This window comes from Rhinolophus sinicus, chromosome 12 (assembly GCF_057876585.1).
Source record: "Rhinolophus sinicus isolate RSI-liver-muscle chromosome 12, RSI-T2T, whole genome shotgun sequence".
Classification (NCBI taxonomy): Eukaryota; Metazoa; Chordata; class Mammalia; order Chiroptera; family Rhinolophidae; genus Rhinolophus; species Rhinolophus sinicus.
This window is the reverse complement of record NC_142512.1, coordinates 55,985,136-56,003,231: the sequence shown is the minus strand read 5'-3', so window position 1 is coordinate 56,003,231 and position 18,096 is coordinate 55,985,136. Positions and strand designations below refer to the sequence as shown.

General features: G+C 54.5%; 1 protein-coding gene across 5 annotated transcripts in view; it reads right to left on the bottom strand.

The window, feature by feature from the left end:
- Positions 1-18,096, bottom strand: part of RNF213 (ring finger protein 213) — a 99,360-nt gene that overhangs the window by 79,294 nt on the left and 1,970 nt on the right. For 3 of the 5 annotated variants that reach the window (XM_019735541.3, XM_074319384.2, XM_074319385.2), the window contains exons 3-5: positions 17,357-17,494; positions 9,968-10,197; positions 5,614-5,760 (exon numbers count right to left, since the gene is read on the bottom strand). In XM_019735541.3, the coding sequence (XP_019591100.3) occupies positions 5,614-5,760; positions 9,968-10,197; positions 17,357-17,453 (474 nt within the window). In that variant the 5' untranslated portion in view covers positions 17,454-17,494. Of the gene's footprint in view, positions 1-5,613; positions 5,761-9,967; positions 10,198-17,356; positions 17,495-18,050; positions 18,082-18,096 lie in introns of those variants that run through there. The other 2 variants (XM_074319386.2, XM_019735542.3) reach the window with 2 other exon arrangements.

Sequence of the window (18,096 nt, the reverse complement as noted above, 5' to 3'; positions counted from 1 at the left end):
AAGACTGCAGTAGAGGAAAGGGTGAGAGTGACATGAACAGTCTGAGTGACATGCTCCCGCACGCACGCAGGTGCACTGAGCCTCGGCCAGGAGGACGTGGCTCAAAGGCCAGAGCTCCCAACCTCAGAACCCGAAACGGAACTTGTGAGAAGCAGGTAAGGCAGGCCCTTCAGAGGACCCCACAGGGACTTGATGTCCTGCCTCACGTGGGGACACTGCTCTGGAGTGAGGACCGATTGGTTCATTAAGTGTGAGTGGCCCATGAGCCCCCTGAGCCTGGGGTGGACCCTGACCTTGCCGCCTCGCCCCCGGGAGGTGAGTCACCTGGGAAAGGGGGCAGACGAACGTGGGGTGGGCTGCCTTGTTCTGGGTCAGCTCCTGGATTTCCTCCAAGAATCCTGACCAAACCTCCTGGGGACCTGCCCACAGTGACAAGCATGACACAGGGCTACCCCGGAGGACGATTTCAGGGCCTGATAATCAACACCCCATTAACATCATGACAGAAACAAAGAAGCTTGAGAAAGGTCATTTAAGGTGGTAACACCTCCAACTTCTACAGGCAGACATCTCTGAAGGTTGTGCTAACACGCAGATGGTGACTCAGCATGTGGGGGCCCGAGATTCCGCATTTCCAAGGAGGAGCCGCCGGTGCAGCTCCCCACCTCTGATCTGGCTGGTCTGGGGGGCCTGGGCACCAGCACCTCGGTTCGCTTTCCTGACGGCCCCGATGGCCCCGACGCACAGCTTTGGCCGAGGACCCCGGGCAGACCAGCAGCAGGCTGCCTGTAAGACTGCACAGCACACAGCCCTTTGCACAATTTCTTCAGCACAAAGCTGCCTGAAATCAAGTTGCTTCAGCTCAACATTGATTTACCCAGGAATCTGGAACTCTGCTACGAACACGGAACAAGACACCAAGGCAGCTCCTCCCTCATGGAACTAATCACCTAATAGGGGAAACAGACTAAAAACAGAGGTGGTCCCTAGCCTGGAAGGCTTCCTGGAGGAGATGGTGCAGGTTGAGTCTGAAGGACGCTAAAGCCGAATAATTCAGCCAGACGGCTGGTCCTGTGCTGCCAGAAGACGTGAACGGCCTGCGTGGCTTCCCTGCTCACCCAGAACAAGAGCTTAGTGTGATCCAAAGACTCCGGTGCCACTTGGCCCCCACTCACTGCCTGGCAGCCTCATCCCACCCTCGTCCTCCCCTGCCCTCAGGTATTAATCCTGCATTTTATTTTCTGTATTTAGGATGCTTTGTCATTTTAGGGGCCTTGAGGGACTGCCCTCCCAGGGCGGGTTAATTCCTAGAAATAGCAAACAACTAGGCAGGGGGCCTTTCACACACAAACCAAGCAACCCAGAGCCCATCCCACACCCCCTTTCTCATCCCCCTGCCCCCCCCCCACACACACACACACACTAAATGTGCATTTGTTTGTTTCCTCTCCCTCCAGACGGGAGGTGTGTCTGTTCTGTCCATGGCTGCACCCGGTGTCTAGAACAAGCCCTGGCCCCACTGCAGGAGCCCAAACATGTGTGTCCTGTTAGGTCAATTCCTCTCCACTGAACTCTGCCTCCCCGCTGGAGGCTGGAAGGCTCACTTCCACCCACGGGTGGCTGGCAGGGGTCTGTGCTCAGGGTTACGCTCTTCTGATTTGCAATTTGTCTTTCTCCTCTTTACCTTGTTTTCTCTTTTTCCTACTCCCACTTCGTGCTTTCTGTAAGCTGCTTCAAGACCTTTTAGAATAAGATTTAGATTTTGCACAGACAACCGACAGTTCTCAACATACATTTGTGGGGGACAAATGCGCGCCAGGCACCCTGCACACACTTGGTCAGGCCTGGCACACCCAGCACGCAGGGCTCGGGGAGGAAATCTCAACTTCTTCCTTGACGAAAATCAAGTTTGACTATAGTTTATATATATGTAAGTCTTAAGCACATGTATTCTTCATTACACGCACACACGTTAAGACGGGATTGTTATGGTGGCACTATGTAGCTTCTATTGTGAGACTTGGATCTCTGGAATAAGCTTGGGACTTTTTGAAAGCTTCCTTGGGCTGCGCTTGCTGTCCATTTACTCTGCAGACCAGTTTCAGTGTTTCTATTTACCTCGGCCCAGTGCTGGCCCTGTGACAGGAGATCCACTTCTGGCTCCAACTTACATCTGTGCAACATGTGCAAAGGTTGCGATAACCGGCTTAACTGCACTTTCCCCCACACCAACGGACAAAGCCGAACTCAATAGAAAATTCCACTACAGGCCAAAGCAATTTACATCCTGCTTAGAAAATATAAAACTTGAGACCAAACAGACTCCACCCTGTAGTTTGCAGTAGTTTCCAGCAGTCTCTGCCCAGCCAACCCTCCTCTTACTTTGATAAATCTTCCTTCTATATTACTACCTGACTCGGGCATTCCTTCACGGCCCGGGAGCGAGCAGGCACAACACATACATCTGTGTTCCTAATTAATGTGATCTTTAATTTGGCCCATTCCATAGATGGCTATTTCCCAAAAGGCAAAATGAACAATCACAGGAGTCAGAAATACGTACACCAACAGTAAACGCTGCTCTGGCTGGGAACGCACACACACAGTGGACTCAAGCTGAGGACGTGCAGCTGAAGGTGGACAGTGGGGAGTTGGTACCCACTTCGTGAATCCTACATCTACGTTACAAACAGCCTTTATTGTGGGTTAGCATTTAATTAATTTTTTTTTTTTTTTTAAATGAAGAGCTGATTGGGAAGAGACACGAGGGCATCTCTGGGGGCTGGAAAGTTCTGTCTCTGGATCGGGTGGGGGTTACAAGGCCGTACATGGTTGGGCCCACAGCGGGCTCTGCCCTGAAGACTGTGCATTTTATTCAATGCAAATCATACCTCCACGCAAAAGCCATGCGAGGCCATGTCTGCATGCATGCACCGGCAGCTGGGGGCTGTTCCTATTCCTGCCTAAATGGAGAGAACTAACTAGAAAAAGATAACAGTTTGCTAACTCTTGGATGTTCTTGGTCACAAGGTACCTCTGATTTTACCATGAGCATCAGTTTATTTTTCCCTCCAACAAAGCAAAGCCGGCCCCCACCTCCCACATGGAGGCCCGGCCTGGGGGAGGCAGGTGCCACGTTCACTCATGTTAAGTGCCAGGTGGGGGGTGGGGACCCCAAAGAGGCACCTACTGCAGGGGGCAAGACCACTGCAGTGGAGACCCCAAGGTGGACACAGGATAGCTGGGGGAAGCCAGCGAAGATGCCTGGGAAAAGCAGAGGCTCACGAACGGAACGGGCCCTCTAGCTCTGCGTAAACTGCCCCAGGGTGGGCTGGCACAGCGCGTGTTTATTCAGGAAGGACAACTGGGCTGATGACAGCGTGTCCCTTCAGCCTGGCAGGTGACCAAACACTTCCTTCTAGCACACCAGCACTGCATCTCCCCAGCAGGTCAGCAGGGGCGGGGACCTGCCCCCTGCGTAGCTCAGTCACCTTTCTAAGCTTCAGTGTCTCTTTCGTAAACCGAGATTACACCTCCATAAACATGAGGTGTGGCTTTGAAGAAACAACAGGAGAAAAGAGTCTGGGACAGGAACCAGAACGATCAGCTGACCTGCAGACACAACACACCACGCTAGCCTGCTGACCACACGGGGGTTGCTGAGGCACAGCGTACCTCAGTTTCCCCATCTATAAAATGGCAACGACAGGCATTCCTACGTCACATGGCCACTGCAAGGACTGCACACACAAAGCACGCCAAGCACTTCAGAAAGACGCCTGGCATACGCACGGTGCCCTCAGGGCTGCAGTGCCGCGGTTCCTTCCCACACACAGCAGGGGCCACCTTGGTGGCTGTGCAGTGAGCTGCTCCACTCCCACTCCCACTCCCCCCACTCTGGGAAACGGTCCCGACTCTCCCTGTTCTCAGCCATGCGGGTCAAATCAACCACAGCTCCAGAATCACCCTATCACCCTGGACACAGCGATTGGTTCAGGGATGGTCACAGGACCCAATCAGAGCCAATGAAATTTGAAGACCGCTTCCCCTAAGAAAGAGATGCTTCCTCTGTCTTCTGTAAGAGCCACCAAGGGAGGTGTTCTCTAGTCCCCTGAAGGGTAGCGGGAAGTGGATAATTAGAAGCCCTGATGTGACACATGGTAGAAGGGTCCAGAGTGTTGAAGTCAGCTGTGGAGAGGCCACGGAGGAAACCGACATCAGGAAGGCAGTGCAGACACAGAGACACCCGGGCTTGGCAAATATCTCCTAGTGCCTGGATCAAGCCTTGCCTGCAGCCACCTTCATGAGGATTTCTGTTAAATGAGTGACAAACTCCCTTTATCATATTAATAAACCTAGGCTGAGTTTTCAGCTATTTGCAACCAAAAGATTTCTAATGGTTAAAATAGTCAAACCTTAAATGAGGTTGTTTCCAACTTACAGAAGCCCAAAATGAGTCAAAATAATCAATACGCTCATAGTTCTGATCGATTAAGTCCAGCCACTTATTCTCAGGGCTCGAGGCCGCTGAATCAGGGCTGGTACGGGAGGACCCCCCCAGTGGCAGGTACCCAGCCCTCCCAGCACCTCTGACAGCAGCAGGGGACATCTGACCTCGTGAACACGTGCCAGCTGCCCTCCCCAGGAAACTGGGGTCAGTCTGCCCTCCAGAAGGAGGGGTGTGGTCAGTGGGAAAGAAACAAGGGACCACACACCACAGCGAGAGCAGGGGACCCTGAGGACATGGGCGGGCCTGGGAGGGGCGGCTGTGTAAAGACCACCATAAATACAGGAGGGACCCTTGGGGGGACAGTGAGCCAGTTCCTGGAAGACACCTGTCAGGGGAAAGGATGACGGCCAGGATAACAGCTACCAGGGGGACCCCAGACCACAAACCCCCCCCCACCATCCACCAAGAGCAGACTGGTGGATGTCAGCACACCGTGGGCAGCAGCCACCAGCCCAAATCCTCTTTTTAATAAAAACAAAACTCCACCCATCTGACAGGCTTTTCCTCAGAAGCAAAAGTACTTTCATTACACGTAGGAACTAGTTTCATTCTTGATATCATTAGTGAGCGCTGCAATACTCCTGGTTCATATAGAAAACGGACCAAGTCAGGGCTTGAACTTCCAGAAACCAGAGACTAAGTTCAGTGGCATCCAGCCACACCGCTGCTGTTTGGACCCGGGCCCATGACCTCAGGTGGCGGTGGGGACCCGCGTCTCAAGGGCTCTGGCCCTCACGGGGGACTGGCCTGTGTGGCCTGGGCAGCTTTCGGCAGGCACGTTACACCACATCTCAAGGGAGACAGTTTCACAAGGAATAAAATGATGGACAGAAGATTGTGGGGGCAGAGAGGGGGCAATAAAGAAGCCGTACAACATATAATGTACAATAAAAGCTGCAAGTTAACGTTAGCACGAACTCCTCAGTCCCAAGAGCTGGAACCCCCAGGCCTGGCTCTGACACAGACCAGCCCAGAGGGGAGGGGGGAGAGGAGGGGCGACGGGAGGGTGGAGAGCCCCAGCCTGCCTGTCGGGGGCTGGACTGCCTTGCAGTACAGAGCAGAGCACGGTGGGAGGCCTCTCCTCCCACATCTACACAAACTACCTGCTCGGGGTCTGCAGAGGGCATTTCAGCCACCTCAACCGTGCTTGCGTCCTCTTTTCTTCTTTTGCTGGGAGGGTGATTAGCAGCCTCCAGCTCAGCAGATGTGCCAGCGGCGACCGCGTCTACAAAAACCTCTGAAGCAACTCCCTGTTGAAACATGACCCCCTTCATTCAGACAAGGCGAGGGGACCAGCGGCACCCCTCCTGCAGAGCCCTCACGGAGCCCTCACTCAGGCCCAGCCAGCTCCCCACACCAGCAGGTAGAGGGTCTCGGATGTAGGGAACCCAAGAAAGGGCTCCTGCAGGCGGGTAGGTAGCAGAGCAAAGCCGGGTACGCGCCCCACAGCAGAACTGGTGCCTTGCAGGAGGTGGCACACTGACCCCATGCAGAAACCCAGGTCTTGGCTCTCTCGGGCCTCCACCCCAACACCTGGGCCCCTGCTCCCACACAGATGCGGCTGTGGTGACATCTCCAGGAGGGCCAGGCAGCCCGGCACCTAAAGCAGAGCCAGGCCAGGACCTGGGGTCTCTTGGGGACGGGGCAGCACCCACCCCCTATGGACGATGCATCTCAGGTGCCCCCGAGCTCGCACTGGCCAGGGGGCACCCATCTCCTCCTCCCACCAGTCTCCTCCTTTTTCTAAGGAAGATGGAAGTCCCAAAGGGGCTTGCTAATGTGCCACCAAACGAGTGGGACTAGGCAGGGAGGCACCCAGCCAGCAGCAGTTGGGAGCGGAACTGAGACCCAACTCCTGTGCTGCAGCTGCGGTGGACACGAGGAGCGAGGTCTGTGAGGCCCTGGGCATGGGGCCAGCCTCCACCTCATGTGGACAGGCCCAGGCCATGGGGGACAGCTGGGCCTCCTAGGCACTGCCGTTGAGGGGGGACAACGGGAAAGGCCGTGAGCCTGTGCACCAAGTGCTGGGAGGGAGACAATCAGTATTTCTGCACCGGGCACTTGGGACGCTGCCCTGCCCAGAGCCTGCCCCGCTTAGGGCTAGGAATCCAGTCCAGCTGCCTCCTGTCACCTGGTGGCAGGAAGCTGAGAAAGGAAGGGACCACAGGTCAGTCTGCACCTTCAGCCCAACTCGCCCCTGGGCTGCGGGGAGCTACCGCAGGGGAGAAGAAATCCATTAGCCGCTGGGGAAGGAGCAAGAACCAGCAAAGGCACCCAGCTCATCAGCATCAAAGGGGCACGAAAGGCAAGGCCAGAAGGAGATGGTCAGCCCAGGCAACAGGCAGGACAAGAGCTCCTGGCACACGACCACTGGACGCAGGACCCCTCCTTCAGGAGCTGGAGAGAGGCTGGCCTTGTGGCCCGTGCCCAGTTCTGGATCCTTTTCCCGTGGGCCCCTGGCATGTCATCCCACCATCATTAGAACATCGTGGCCACACCACTTCCTGACCATGAGGCTTGCGTAGGGTCACTGTAGGGTCACTCTAGGGACTGGGGACAATCACCAAAGCCCGCGTGAGCTAACCACCCTGGACAACAACGCTGCGTTCACTGGTGTGTCCCACTCGGGCCCCTTTCCCGTGTGGGTATGTGCCCCTTTAGGCATTTTTTAAATTCCCTTCTGTGACATTATAGCTTTCTTAGACTGAGGTGGAAAATCACACGACATAAAAGGAACCCCTGCGAGTGCTCACTTCAGGGACACTTAGTGCACTCACAGTGCTGTGGTTCCCAACATTTCCACGACCAGGCCCTCTGAGCAGACTCTCCACCCCGTCCTACGTCCTAGAGCCCCTGGGGGAGCGCTGCGCACTCCCATCTTTCTTTGGACTCCCACTTATCTTGGGAGCTTTTCCAAAATCTTGTTCCCACAGGAACTCCCTCCCTCCCTCCCAGCGTCTCACCCCAGGCTTCCCACAGGCCCGTCTATTGTTAGCCCCACCTGTGACCTTCCACCCCAGGTGGCAGCGGAGGTTTCAAAGGCCTTCCACGTTTTCCAGGAACACCCTGGGTGGCTGCTTTCCACTCTCAGAGGGTTCCAAGGAAAATGCAAAAAGGCAGGTGCCTGGGTCACTCCTCAGGAGACCCAGACAGGTGGAAACAGACAAACACAATTCCTGGGGAACAAGGAATCAGCAAGTACACCAGGCCCCCAGGTGGTACCTTCAGACAAGGCCACGCAGGAGGGGGCAGGGTGCTAGGCTAGAACAGCACAGGCACGTCTGACTGACTGCACTCACTCGGTCCCCTTGAATGTTCCAGAATCCCAGGCAAGCTTATGTCCCTGTTGCTCATGCTCCTCAGTGATTCTAGAGGTCTGAGCCCTCGGACTTGCCGTCTCTGCAATTTTTACTGCTCTCATTCTACTGCACATTTTTTTAAGCCTTTTTATTTACGTATCTGTCTAATTCTGCCATAACGATGATGCGAATGGCACTGCCCGTAATGGGACATCCAGGGGGATGCCAGCATTTGGACACAGAAGAGTCAGGCTGAGATGAGACCCTTCACCAAACCTCCAGGTGCCTTTCGGCGCTTGTTTTCTTATAATAAAATCTTCAGAGAAGCTGAAGAGGTGGAAAAGGCACCTGCTAGCTGGGTGGTCCCACCGTCTCACCCTCACCTGAGGGACAACCTTGCCCCATCTCTGCAAACACTGACTGTAAGTCAATGCTTTAATTTGAAGGTTTAATATAACATCATGGAGCTCTTTTAATTTCTTAGTGTTTGATGTCAGAGGTGGAACTTACATAGTCACTGGCCACTTTACACCTTCTCTATCGTAGATTACAATCTATCGTTGTTGGCCCACTTTTCTAGTGGGTTGTTACCATTTTCTACTTGATTTCTAAGAGCTTTTGAGGCAACTCGCTCTTTGCAAAAATATCTATATGCAAAGCCAACTATTCTCTATATAGTTTTCCTAAACTGTCTGCCCTTCATTTGTGCCGACCATGTCCCATGAGGTTTTCAGTTCTTTTAAGGCTTTTTCAGGAGTCAAATATACTAATCTTTTGTATTTTTGTTTCCTTTGCTTTAATTACCAGAAAATCTTTCCCCATCCAAAGATCAGGGGAATATTTACGTGTAATTTCTCCTGACTGTTCTTATACGTGTCAGATTCCATTCCCGATTGTCTGTCCTGGTACATTGAGCATCTCCAGGATTCACTGGTAATGACTGAGGCTGTGGGACCGTTTTGTTTAATCTTGTACAAACAAGTCCCACTCAAGACTTTTCTCTTTCACAATTTTCTTGCTTATTCTTGCCTAGCTCTTCTGCCAAAAGCACCTAAATTTACTCTGTCAAAGTAAAAAAACAAACAAACCTAGTCCTGCTGGGCTCAACGTCATTTTCAGTCACACTGTCACGTACACTTCTTCACGGGGTGTTTCCTGATACTCATCTCAAGTTTACAGAAACTTCCCGTGTCCACAAGGCCGAGGTTCAGAGATGGCCATCGCCTCGGGACGTGTTATTCTCCAAGGGCAAGGACACACGTACACACCCACATACACACTCTCACACACACACACATACCCCCTACAGTCACACACACACATGCACCCTCAAACACACATCCCCGCCACACACACACACCCCACACCCATACTCACATACACACATATCCAATACACGCCCTCTACACTCACACATGCACCCAACATATTCACACACACCCCACACACATTCTCACCCCCCCACACACACACACACAGTGGATCACAACTGTGGCACTTCCCACCGGGGCCCAGCCACGACCAGGACGAGATGAGGACCAGACAGGAAACCAGCCCCAGCACAAAGAGACAGCGGCCCTGATCGTCGGGCAGGACACCTGAGCTGACCTGCCACTGGGGTCGGGACAGGCTGGACTTCAGCACGGGGCTCTCCTCTCGCATCCTTCCCCCTGAATCTGTCCAGGGACCTCCCCGCCAAGCTTGGCCTGGGGCTCCACTGGTCCCTCACCCAGGAGACTCGGGTTCTGCCACTTGTGGGGAGCCATGACGCCCTGCCCCCAGAGCCTGGAGGCGCCTCGAAGCTGGTAGCGTCACCATCGGAGGCGGTAGACATCCACGGGGCAGAAGCACAGGCACCCAGCCCCAGCCCAGCCCCAGCTGCTAGGACACAGCATGCGAGGTGTGCTGTGGGAGGGAAGGGCAGGTGGAGGCCCCAGAAGGACGGGAACCCAGAGACCATGTCACAAAGCAGGCACAGCAAAAGGGGCAGCTCTGCCCCACCAGCATCAGGGAGCAATGGGCCCCCGGGCAGCACTGCTGTGACAATGTCCAGGAGAGGACGCCGTGGGGACATGAGGGACCTTGTTCTGCTGCTGAGGAAACCACAGCGGTAGACAGCATCTCAGCAGAGCCCACCCTACCAGGGACCCTCACTCACCTTGTAGGTGGACCAGGAGGCATTGTCTGAACAGGGCTCATCTGGGTGGTCCCGCCCATCACTTGGGCCTGCGGGCAAGATGGAGCCGCCTTCCTCCTTCAGCTCCAGTCCACACTCCGTTTCTCCCTCAGGGACGGATGTTACCTGGGAGCCGCCTTCCTCCTTCAGCTCCAGTCCACACTCCGTTTCTCCCTCGGGGACCAATGTCACCCAGGAATTGCTCTCAGAATCTACAAAGGCAGTGAAGGAAAGCAGAATTTGTCAGCCCAAAATAAGTCTCTTTGGCATAAGGATTATTTTAGTCTGGTTATTTTTAAGAAAGAGCAGACACAGGGAGGCTCTGAGAACTGAGTAGAAGTTACCCTCTTGTAAGACACCACATTTGTGAGGGAATCTCCATGTGTAAGGGGTCTCCCTCACTGCACCAGGCCGAGGAAGGTGACCTCATCTGTAAAAACTCTGATCCATGCAGAAGGCAAAGATTGAAATCTGCATAATGACCTTGCCCTTGTGGACGGTGCTTTTCCAGGTCACCCTGTGACTGACTCCCCACCCCTAACATCTTGTCTTCAGCTGAAGACAGTATTTAGGGTGGTGGTTTCAGAGTGACTCAGTGTTCCTGGGTCTCCCCAGGTGTACAGCAGGCAGGCGTGTGACTACACTTTCGTTTTTGTTGATAATCTGTCTTATGGCGATTTACATATTAGGCCAGCTGAAGAACCTAGACGAGTAGAAGGAAACATTTTCTGCCCCCACAACAGATGCACCTGCGTCAAGCCTCAGGGAAAAGCAAGTGAACGTCTGGAGGAAACCTTGGAGCCCTCGCAGCTTCTCAGCTCCATCAATGGACCTTCTCCTCGCCCAGCGGACCCCAGCCCCTCCCCAGACTCCAGCAGGGTCTCTGGCTCCTCATTTTTTTCCATTATAAAAACATCTTCAAGAAAACTTATTAGGTTGGTGCAAAAGTAATTGTGGTTTTTGCAATCATTTTTAACCTTTTAAACCACAATTACTTTTGCACCAACCTAATAAAAAATGCAGTAAACAAAAGAATACGCTGCCCAGAACTTCACCCTCCCCCCCCCCAAATAACCTTCCAGCACTCAAGGTCCCACCTAAAAGTCCCACCTGGATACCTGGATCCCCTGGTGCACGCGCCAGAGCGGTGGGGACTTGGGGTAGGGAGGGGCTCCTGAACCCTGGGCTCTGCTGCCCCCACCACATTTGACGCTGTCGATGAAAATACATCCTGCCTAAGAGAAAGCTTGTAGGAGTTTATTTGAACCAAACTGACAACAATTGCCGGGAAACAAAATCTCAACGGATTGAGAAAATGCTCTGCAAAATGGTAGTTTGCAGCTTATTTTATACAGAGAATCAAAGGAGGAGAGTTACATGAAATCCATTGGTGATAGATTAAGGGGGTGGGAGAAAGCAAAGCTGGGAACTCTCTGGGATTGGATAAAAGTAAATTGGAGAGACAGGTACTTCTTTCACACAGGTGGGTGCAGGACTGTTAATGGTTGACATAGAGATGGTAACCAAGGGACAAGAATAATGATGAGGGATTCTGGACTTTCCTGCTCTGGTCTGGAAAAAGGGATTACTGACATTCCAAGGATGTCACCTTAGGTGCAAAAAGACAATAGACAGGCCCACTTAAGGTGCAGACTGACTATGAAGGAAGCTTCAGGCTGAAGATGCGACTTCCTGCTATGGTCCACCTTAGTTATGAAATTTTTTATGTTCCTGCCATCCTCTGTGGTTATTTCAGTCCCCTGAGCTTGTCAGGTTTAACCTGTGCCCCTTTTTCCATCCCCACCTTCAGAACCAGCCCAACATCACCCTGGGCAAAGCTGGCCACCCTCCACCTAGGCCTGGGGTGGCCTGGAACTCTCCACACATCCCCCTTGCACGACTTTATCCAGGGGCCTCCGACTGCCCCCCCAGACCCCGGCGTCCGGGCACATCTGGGCAGCTGCATTGCGGCCTCTCCAGGCCCCACAGATGTCGGCCACGCCTGGCACAGCCTGCAGTAAGTGGGACACCCCAGGCCTCCAGGGTGAAAGGGGACCGCCCTCCACAACTCCAGTAGTCCCCAGCAGTATCTTGGTTTCACTTTCTATTCCTGTAAACAGGCACAGCCCAGTGTGATGAAGCAGAGAAGCCTGGAGGCAGGAAGTGATGTGTTCCTGAGGTCACACACCAAACCCCTGGCCCCTAGGGGTGGAGCATGTGGTAGCCAGGGGCTGGCCAAACCAGAGAGGCTCCCCTTTCAACACACAGGTGTTCAGCCGACTGTGCACCCTGCACGGACTGACCAGGACCCAGCGCCTGCCCCGCCCACAGCAGTGATCACCACAGTGACCCGGCCCCAAGGACAATGGCCCTGCCCATTTCTCACTGTGCTCATGGGCAGCCCAGAAGCCAGCGGGCCTCAGCAGCTCTCCAAGCCGTCACCCCTGCTGCGAGGTGACAGTGGTCTGCCAGGATTGTGTGCCCGGGAGTGACCGTGCTCTGCTAAGGCCTGGTGGCCCTGGAGTGGCCTCTGAGCTGGCAGAGGAGGACAGCTGCTGGAGGAGAGCAGGATCTTGCCCCCGCCAAACACGTCTTTTTGGCATGAGGATTATTTTAGTCCATTATTTTTAAGCAACAAAAGACTCCGGAAGAGCTTTGACCTGTCCCTTCACTGCCTAAGAGAATTTTCAGACGGAGGGCCTGGTCCAGGCTGAGTAGTGTCACCAGACACATTTACAGAGATGGGGCTGGTTTGGGAAACTGGGACAGCCGGGTGGGGCCTGGAGACCAAAGTCCTGTCTGGGTCCCACTGTCTCGGCACGGCCCAGCAAACATCTGTTTACCAACATGTGCTTTCCATCTTCCTACAAATTGTCATCCTCCCTTTGAAACCCCAGACCCCACCCCCTTCTCCTTAGCTCAGGGGGGTGCATAGACCTCAAACTGTCTGATCCTCTCTGGGCCCCCCTGTTCTTATGGAGCCCCTGTATGCATGAAATTAAATTTGGTTTTGTCTCCTGTTAATCTGTTCTCTGTCAATTGGATTATTAGACCAGCTGAAGAACCTAGAATAGGAGGAGAGAGGCTCCCCTCCCCCCACTCCCCGTGGCCTCTCTCCCTGCCTGCCAGGACTGGCAGCCCTGGAAGGTATGCTGCAAGTGCACTGAGACTCAATGGCATTTCGTAAGAATGCCACACATCCAGGTTCTCAGACAGAGTTTCTTTCGTCCCTGTTCTGGTGGCCTTGGCAGCCCCTGGCACAACCCAAAAAGAGGGGAAGAGGCAGAGAGCTTTCCTGGAGACCCTCTAAGAGAGGTGTTTCCCAAAGGGGCCACTCTCCGGAAGCCCAGACTCAGACAAAGCACCCGGGGTTCCTGTTTGCCCCTCCAACTCTCCTCTCAGCTGCCAGACATCGACCACCCTGGTTTACCTGGTTACAATAATTCATTTTAACCCTTAAGGCCTACGCTTAACACCTTCCCCCAACTACAGGCCAGTAGACACAGAGGCTGGAGCTGTTCGTCCACCCAGATCAGGTGAGCAGCTCTCCTGAGCAGGTGTAGGGTGCCACCAGCACCCCACTTTTCCTCCCTCCATGGTGAGGTCAGCAAGACTTCAACCACGGCTGTCGTGCAGGGAGGCCTGCAGGGTCTCTGCTCCCGCTCCCCACACAAGAACGCAGGATATGGTGAGGCCAAAAAGGAACACCCACGGAGCCATAGGTAGGGGAGCCATACCACTACGGTCTCACTGGAGGCTGGGTTCACTGGACGTGCGACCTGCTGTCCGTTTTGTCTGCAACCCACCGACGACTCTCTTTCACTCTCCTCGGCTCTCCTTCGTAGCCGCAGCAGTTATATTAGTGGCTAATGGCTCAATGGTTACAGCTGACGGCCACTAGCCACAGTTGATGGCCATCCACTACCCGAGCCAGCACCCCTCCACGTGAGGCCGAGAGCCTGTAAACTACTTTCTGGGGCTCTGCCCCCACAACGGCTTTCTCCCAGAACATGGGCTCTGGACCCAGTGGCCAGGATTCCAGCTGCGTGACTCGCTGTGTGACTGTGGGCAAGTTCCTTACCCTCTCTGTGCTTCGCACTTGGCATCTGTAAACTGGAGGTTCACAATAGCTCCTCCCTCAATACTTAGCACAGCACAGGGCACATCGCAGATTTGGTTTTATTTTATTTCCTGGGGCCCCAAAGGCTGCTTCCCTCCACGGCCCCCCCATCCAGGGAGATGTCTGTGGGGACAGAGCCAGGAGTGTAGTTTCCAGGCTCTCGGCCTCACGTGGAAAGGTGCTCATTCAGGTAGTAAAAGGCCATCAACTGTGATTAGATGGCCATCAGCTGTGGCTAGTTGGCTGTCAGCTGTAACCAGTGAGCCATTGGCCACATATAACTGTCGTGGCTACGCTAGCAGCAAATGGGGGCTAGCAAGAAGATGGTGGCTGGGCTAACAAGAGGAGATTGCAGTTAGGACGGCAGGTTGCGGACAGTGTGGCTCCTGCTTCCTGTGTCTCCAACCCAGCCGCCAGCGTGGTATATGACTCCCCTACCTATGGCTCCGTGGGTGTTCCTTTTTGGCCTCACCATATCCTGCGTTCTTATGTGGGGAGCGGGACCAGAGACCCCGCCTGATACCCTGAATGACAATGTCCTAGTGATTCAGGGCAGGGAGCCCTGGTGTCATGCAGGGTGTCTGGTCCCTCTGCCGCTCTCAGTGGCTGGACACAGAACATGGTGAAGCCAAAAAGGAACACCCACGGAGCCATGGATGGGGGTTCACACCACTACATTCTCGCTGGCGGCTGGGTTGGAGAAACAGGAAGCAGGAGCCACACGATCCGCAATCCACTGTCTGCTTCTCTCCCAACCAACCCACTTACCAGTGTAGCCACGGCAATTATATTAGTGGCTAATGGCTCACTGGTAACAGCTGATGGCTACCCAGCCACAGCAGATGACCATCTAATAACTGAGCCAGCACCTTTCCACGTGGGACCGAGAGCCTGGAAACTGCTCTCTGGGACTCTGTCCCTACACCTGGCTGGTGGGAAGCTCCACCTGGACACCTGGGGCTCAGCCATGATCTAGTATCCGGACAGCAAGGAATCAACAATGGGAGAGGACTCAGCTGACCACCAGCTGAGCACGTGGCTCTGTGGTTCTCAGGTCCCAGGTGTTCCAAAAGAAAAGATGGAACCCTCAGGTCTGACTCAGCCAGAGCTCCTCCCTGAAGGGTGAGCCGCAAAAGAATATGAAACAGAAATCAACAACACAAAGCAGCTGCCATGGAGCCCAACACAGCATCTGCACTGTGAGCACTTTGCATAAACACAGCAGAAATGGCCCGAAGGACGGGCACTTCCACCCCAGCACAAGGTGCGTCCTCAGAACTTAGCCACAGCCCTGAGTGAGGTCTGCTACTGATGGCATTTTCTGACTGCACACACACACGCACACATTTAGAAAACACACACGGGGTCTCACAGACCTTCTCTGCTTCATTCTGCAATTATTTACCGAGCACCTACTGTGTGCCAGGCACCGTGCAAGGGGCCTGGAATAAAGCAGTGACCAAGAGAGCATAGTTCTCTCCTGAAGCCACAAGCCAAACAAACAGGTGGGGGAGGAGGGGCAGGTTGCAGTTTTCAGTGGAGTGGTCAGGGTAGGCCTTGAGAGGAAAGAAACAGCTGAGTAAAGATGGAAGGAGGGTCGGAGGGTCGGGAGAGAGTTGGAGGGCAGGACTTGTGATGAGGCAGGGCTGTGAGGCGTAAAGGAGAGGCTCTTGCTGACCCCTCTGAGGACAGGTGTGTTCTAGGCAGAGGGAACAGGAAGTGCAAAGGCCCTGGGGTCAGAGCAGGCCCAGTGTGGTCCGGGAAAGACAAAGTCCCGTGGGCTGGGGGGAGGGGCTGCAGGAGAGGAGGTTAGAGGGCACTGGAGGGAGCATTCCCGTAGCAGGACCTTGCAGCTTTTACTCCCGGGGAAGTGGTGGGGGAGGGAAACAACTCCCTGGGTAGGCTCTCACCAGGCAGCCAGCAGGGTCTTCTGGGGACTGGATGCGGGGCGTGAAGGAAGGGAGAGACTGGAGGTGCTATTAAGACAGGGGATTGTAATGGTGGCACTAAATCTCCTCTTTTTGGGATTTGGATCTCTGGTGTAATTCAAACGAATAAGTGTAATTTAGCTTGGGACTTTTTGAAAGGTTTCTCGCGCTGTGCTTGCTGTACATTTACTATGCAGACCAGTTTCAACGTCTATTTACTTCAGCCCTGTGACGGACATGTTTTGCATCTGTATGGGATCCACCCTCTTGGCTCCAACTTAAATCTACATAACTATAAAGGTGTGATAACCAGCGTAACCACACCTTCCCCCTCCCCCACTCCCAGCAGAAGTGGTTTACATCCTAGTTAAAAAATATAAACTTGAGACCCAACACAGACTCGACGCAGTAGTTTGCAGTAGTTTCCAGCAGACTCTGCCCAGCCAACCCTCCTCTTACTTTGATAAACCTTCCTTCTATGTTACTACCTGACTCGGGCATTCTTTCACGGCGCACGGCACGTGAGCGAGCAGCCACAACAGGTGCTGGCGCACTGGAAGGATGAGTTGCCCTGGTCGGGCAGGTGAGGAGCCTGGCGGGGCGGGGGTACAGGTTTGGGGGGGAGATAGGAGCTGGGCTTCAGACACGGGAAACTGAGAGGGCTGTCAGACACCCAGGTAAGGAGGCCACAGGGGAGGGGGGTTTAGGTGACAGGCCCAGGGGCAAAAGGATTAACCTGGTACTGCTAGTGTATGGGCGGTATTTAAAACCACAGAACCAGGTGAGGTCACGAGAGAGCTAGAGAAATGCAGCCTGAGGGAGGAGGAAAGCACCGGTCTGAGGTCCGATGCCAAGAGAATCAAGGACCCACGGAGTCGGCAGGTGACGCCTGCCTGAATTCATCACGAGCTCAGACACTGACCGGCCATCCTTCGCCAGGAGGGGACCTGTGCATATAGTGGGGACCCCTCGCCCACCACTGTGCCTGGGGTGCCACTTCCATGCAGCATCCTCTGAAACCCTCCAGCAAATCTGAGCTTAGCCCACACTTCCCATCCCCAAGGGGGAAGGGGAACCTTGAATTCTCTCCAAGAAATGAAATCGCAACTTTTTCATAAGTGACAGGTACCTCCAGCAAAAGACCTAACAAAACTGTTCTAAGGAAGGTGCTTCTTCTAGAAAGAGTTCCTTAGCCACAGGAGACCTCACTCTGCCGGCCTGGGCTGTCTGCGGCAGCGGTTTCCGTTTCCGGGAAAGAAGGTAGGACTGGATTGACTGGCCTCCCAGCCCCATCGGTGCCCCCGGCGCCCCCTCAGGCCTTACCTGGTGTGGGTGCCACCGGGGGCATCTTCTGTGCACACTGGCTGCAGAACTTGGGGGCTTCGTCTCTGGAGACATGCCGGCATGAAGGACACTCCATAGCTCCAGGGAGCGGGAGGAGGCTGGCGTGCCCCTGCAGATCTGGAAGCAGAGTCCAGAGGAAACAGCCCACTATATACTACCCTGAGCCACCTGTCATGTGACCACAGCCCTGCTTCAGTTTCATTTTCTGGGAAAGTGAAATTACAGTGGCCCAGGTCTCCCAGCTCAATCGAAACTGAGCCGGAGCCCCTCCCCTGCGGCTAAAACTCTGCCTCATCCCCCTCCAACCCTCTCTGGGCCTGTGCCCTGAAGCGCCAGCACCCACTTCCCTTTCTGCTGTCCCTCCCCCTGCATCCCCCCCACACACCGGTCGGCCCTCCCAGCCTCCTGAGCTCTCCATCTCACGGTGATTCTAAAAATGTCCCCACCCGCTGAGACTGGGGGGCCCGGGATGGCTGAGAACTAGAGCGAGGTTGGGGGTGGGGTGGGGAGAGTGGTCCCGACAGAGACACAGCATGGGCAAAACCCCGAGATAAGACCTGGCATGAAGGTGCCTGCCTGCTGCAGGCCCCGGGCAAGGAGCTCAGAGACAAAAGCCCCGGGCTCACAGGTGACACACACATTAGGTGAGGCATGCAGGACGGGGTGCTCTTACAGCGCTGCCGAAACGCCGGCCGCCAGTGGCTGAGTCAGAGCCCAGT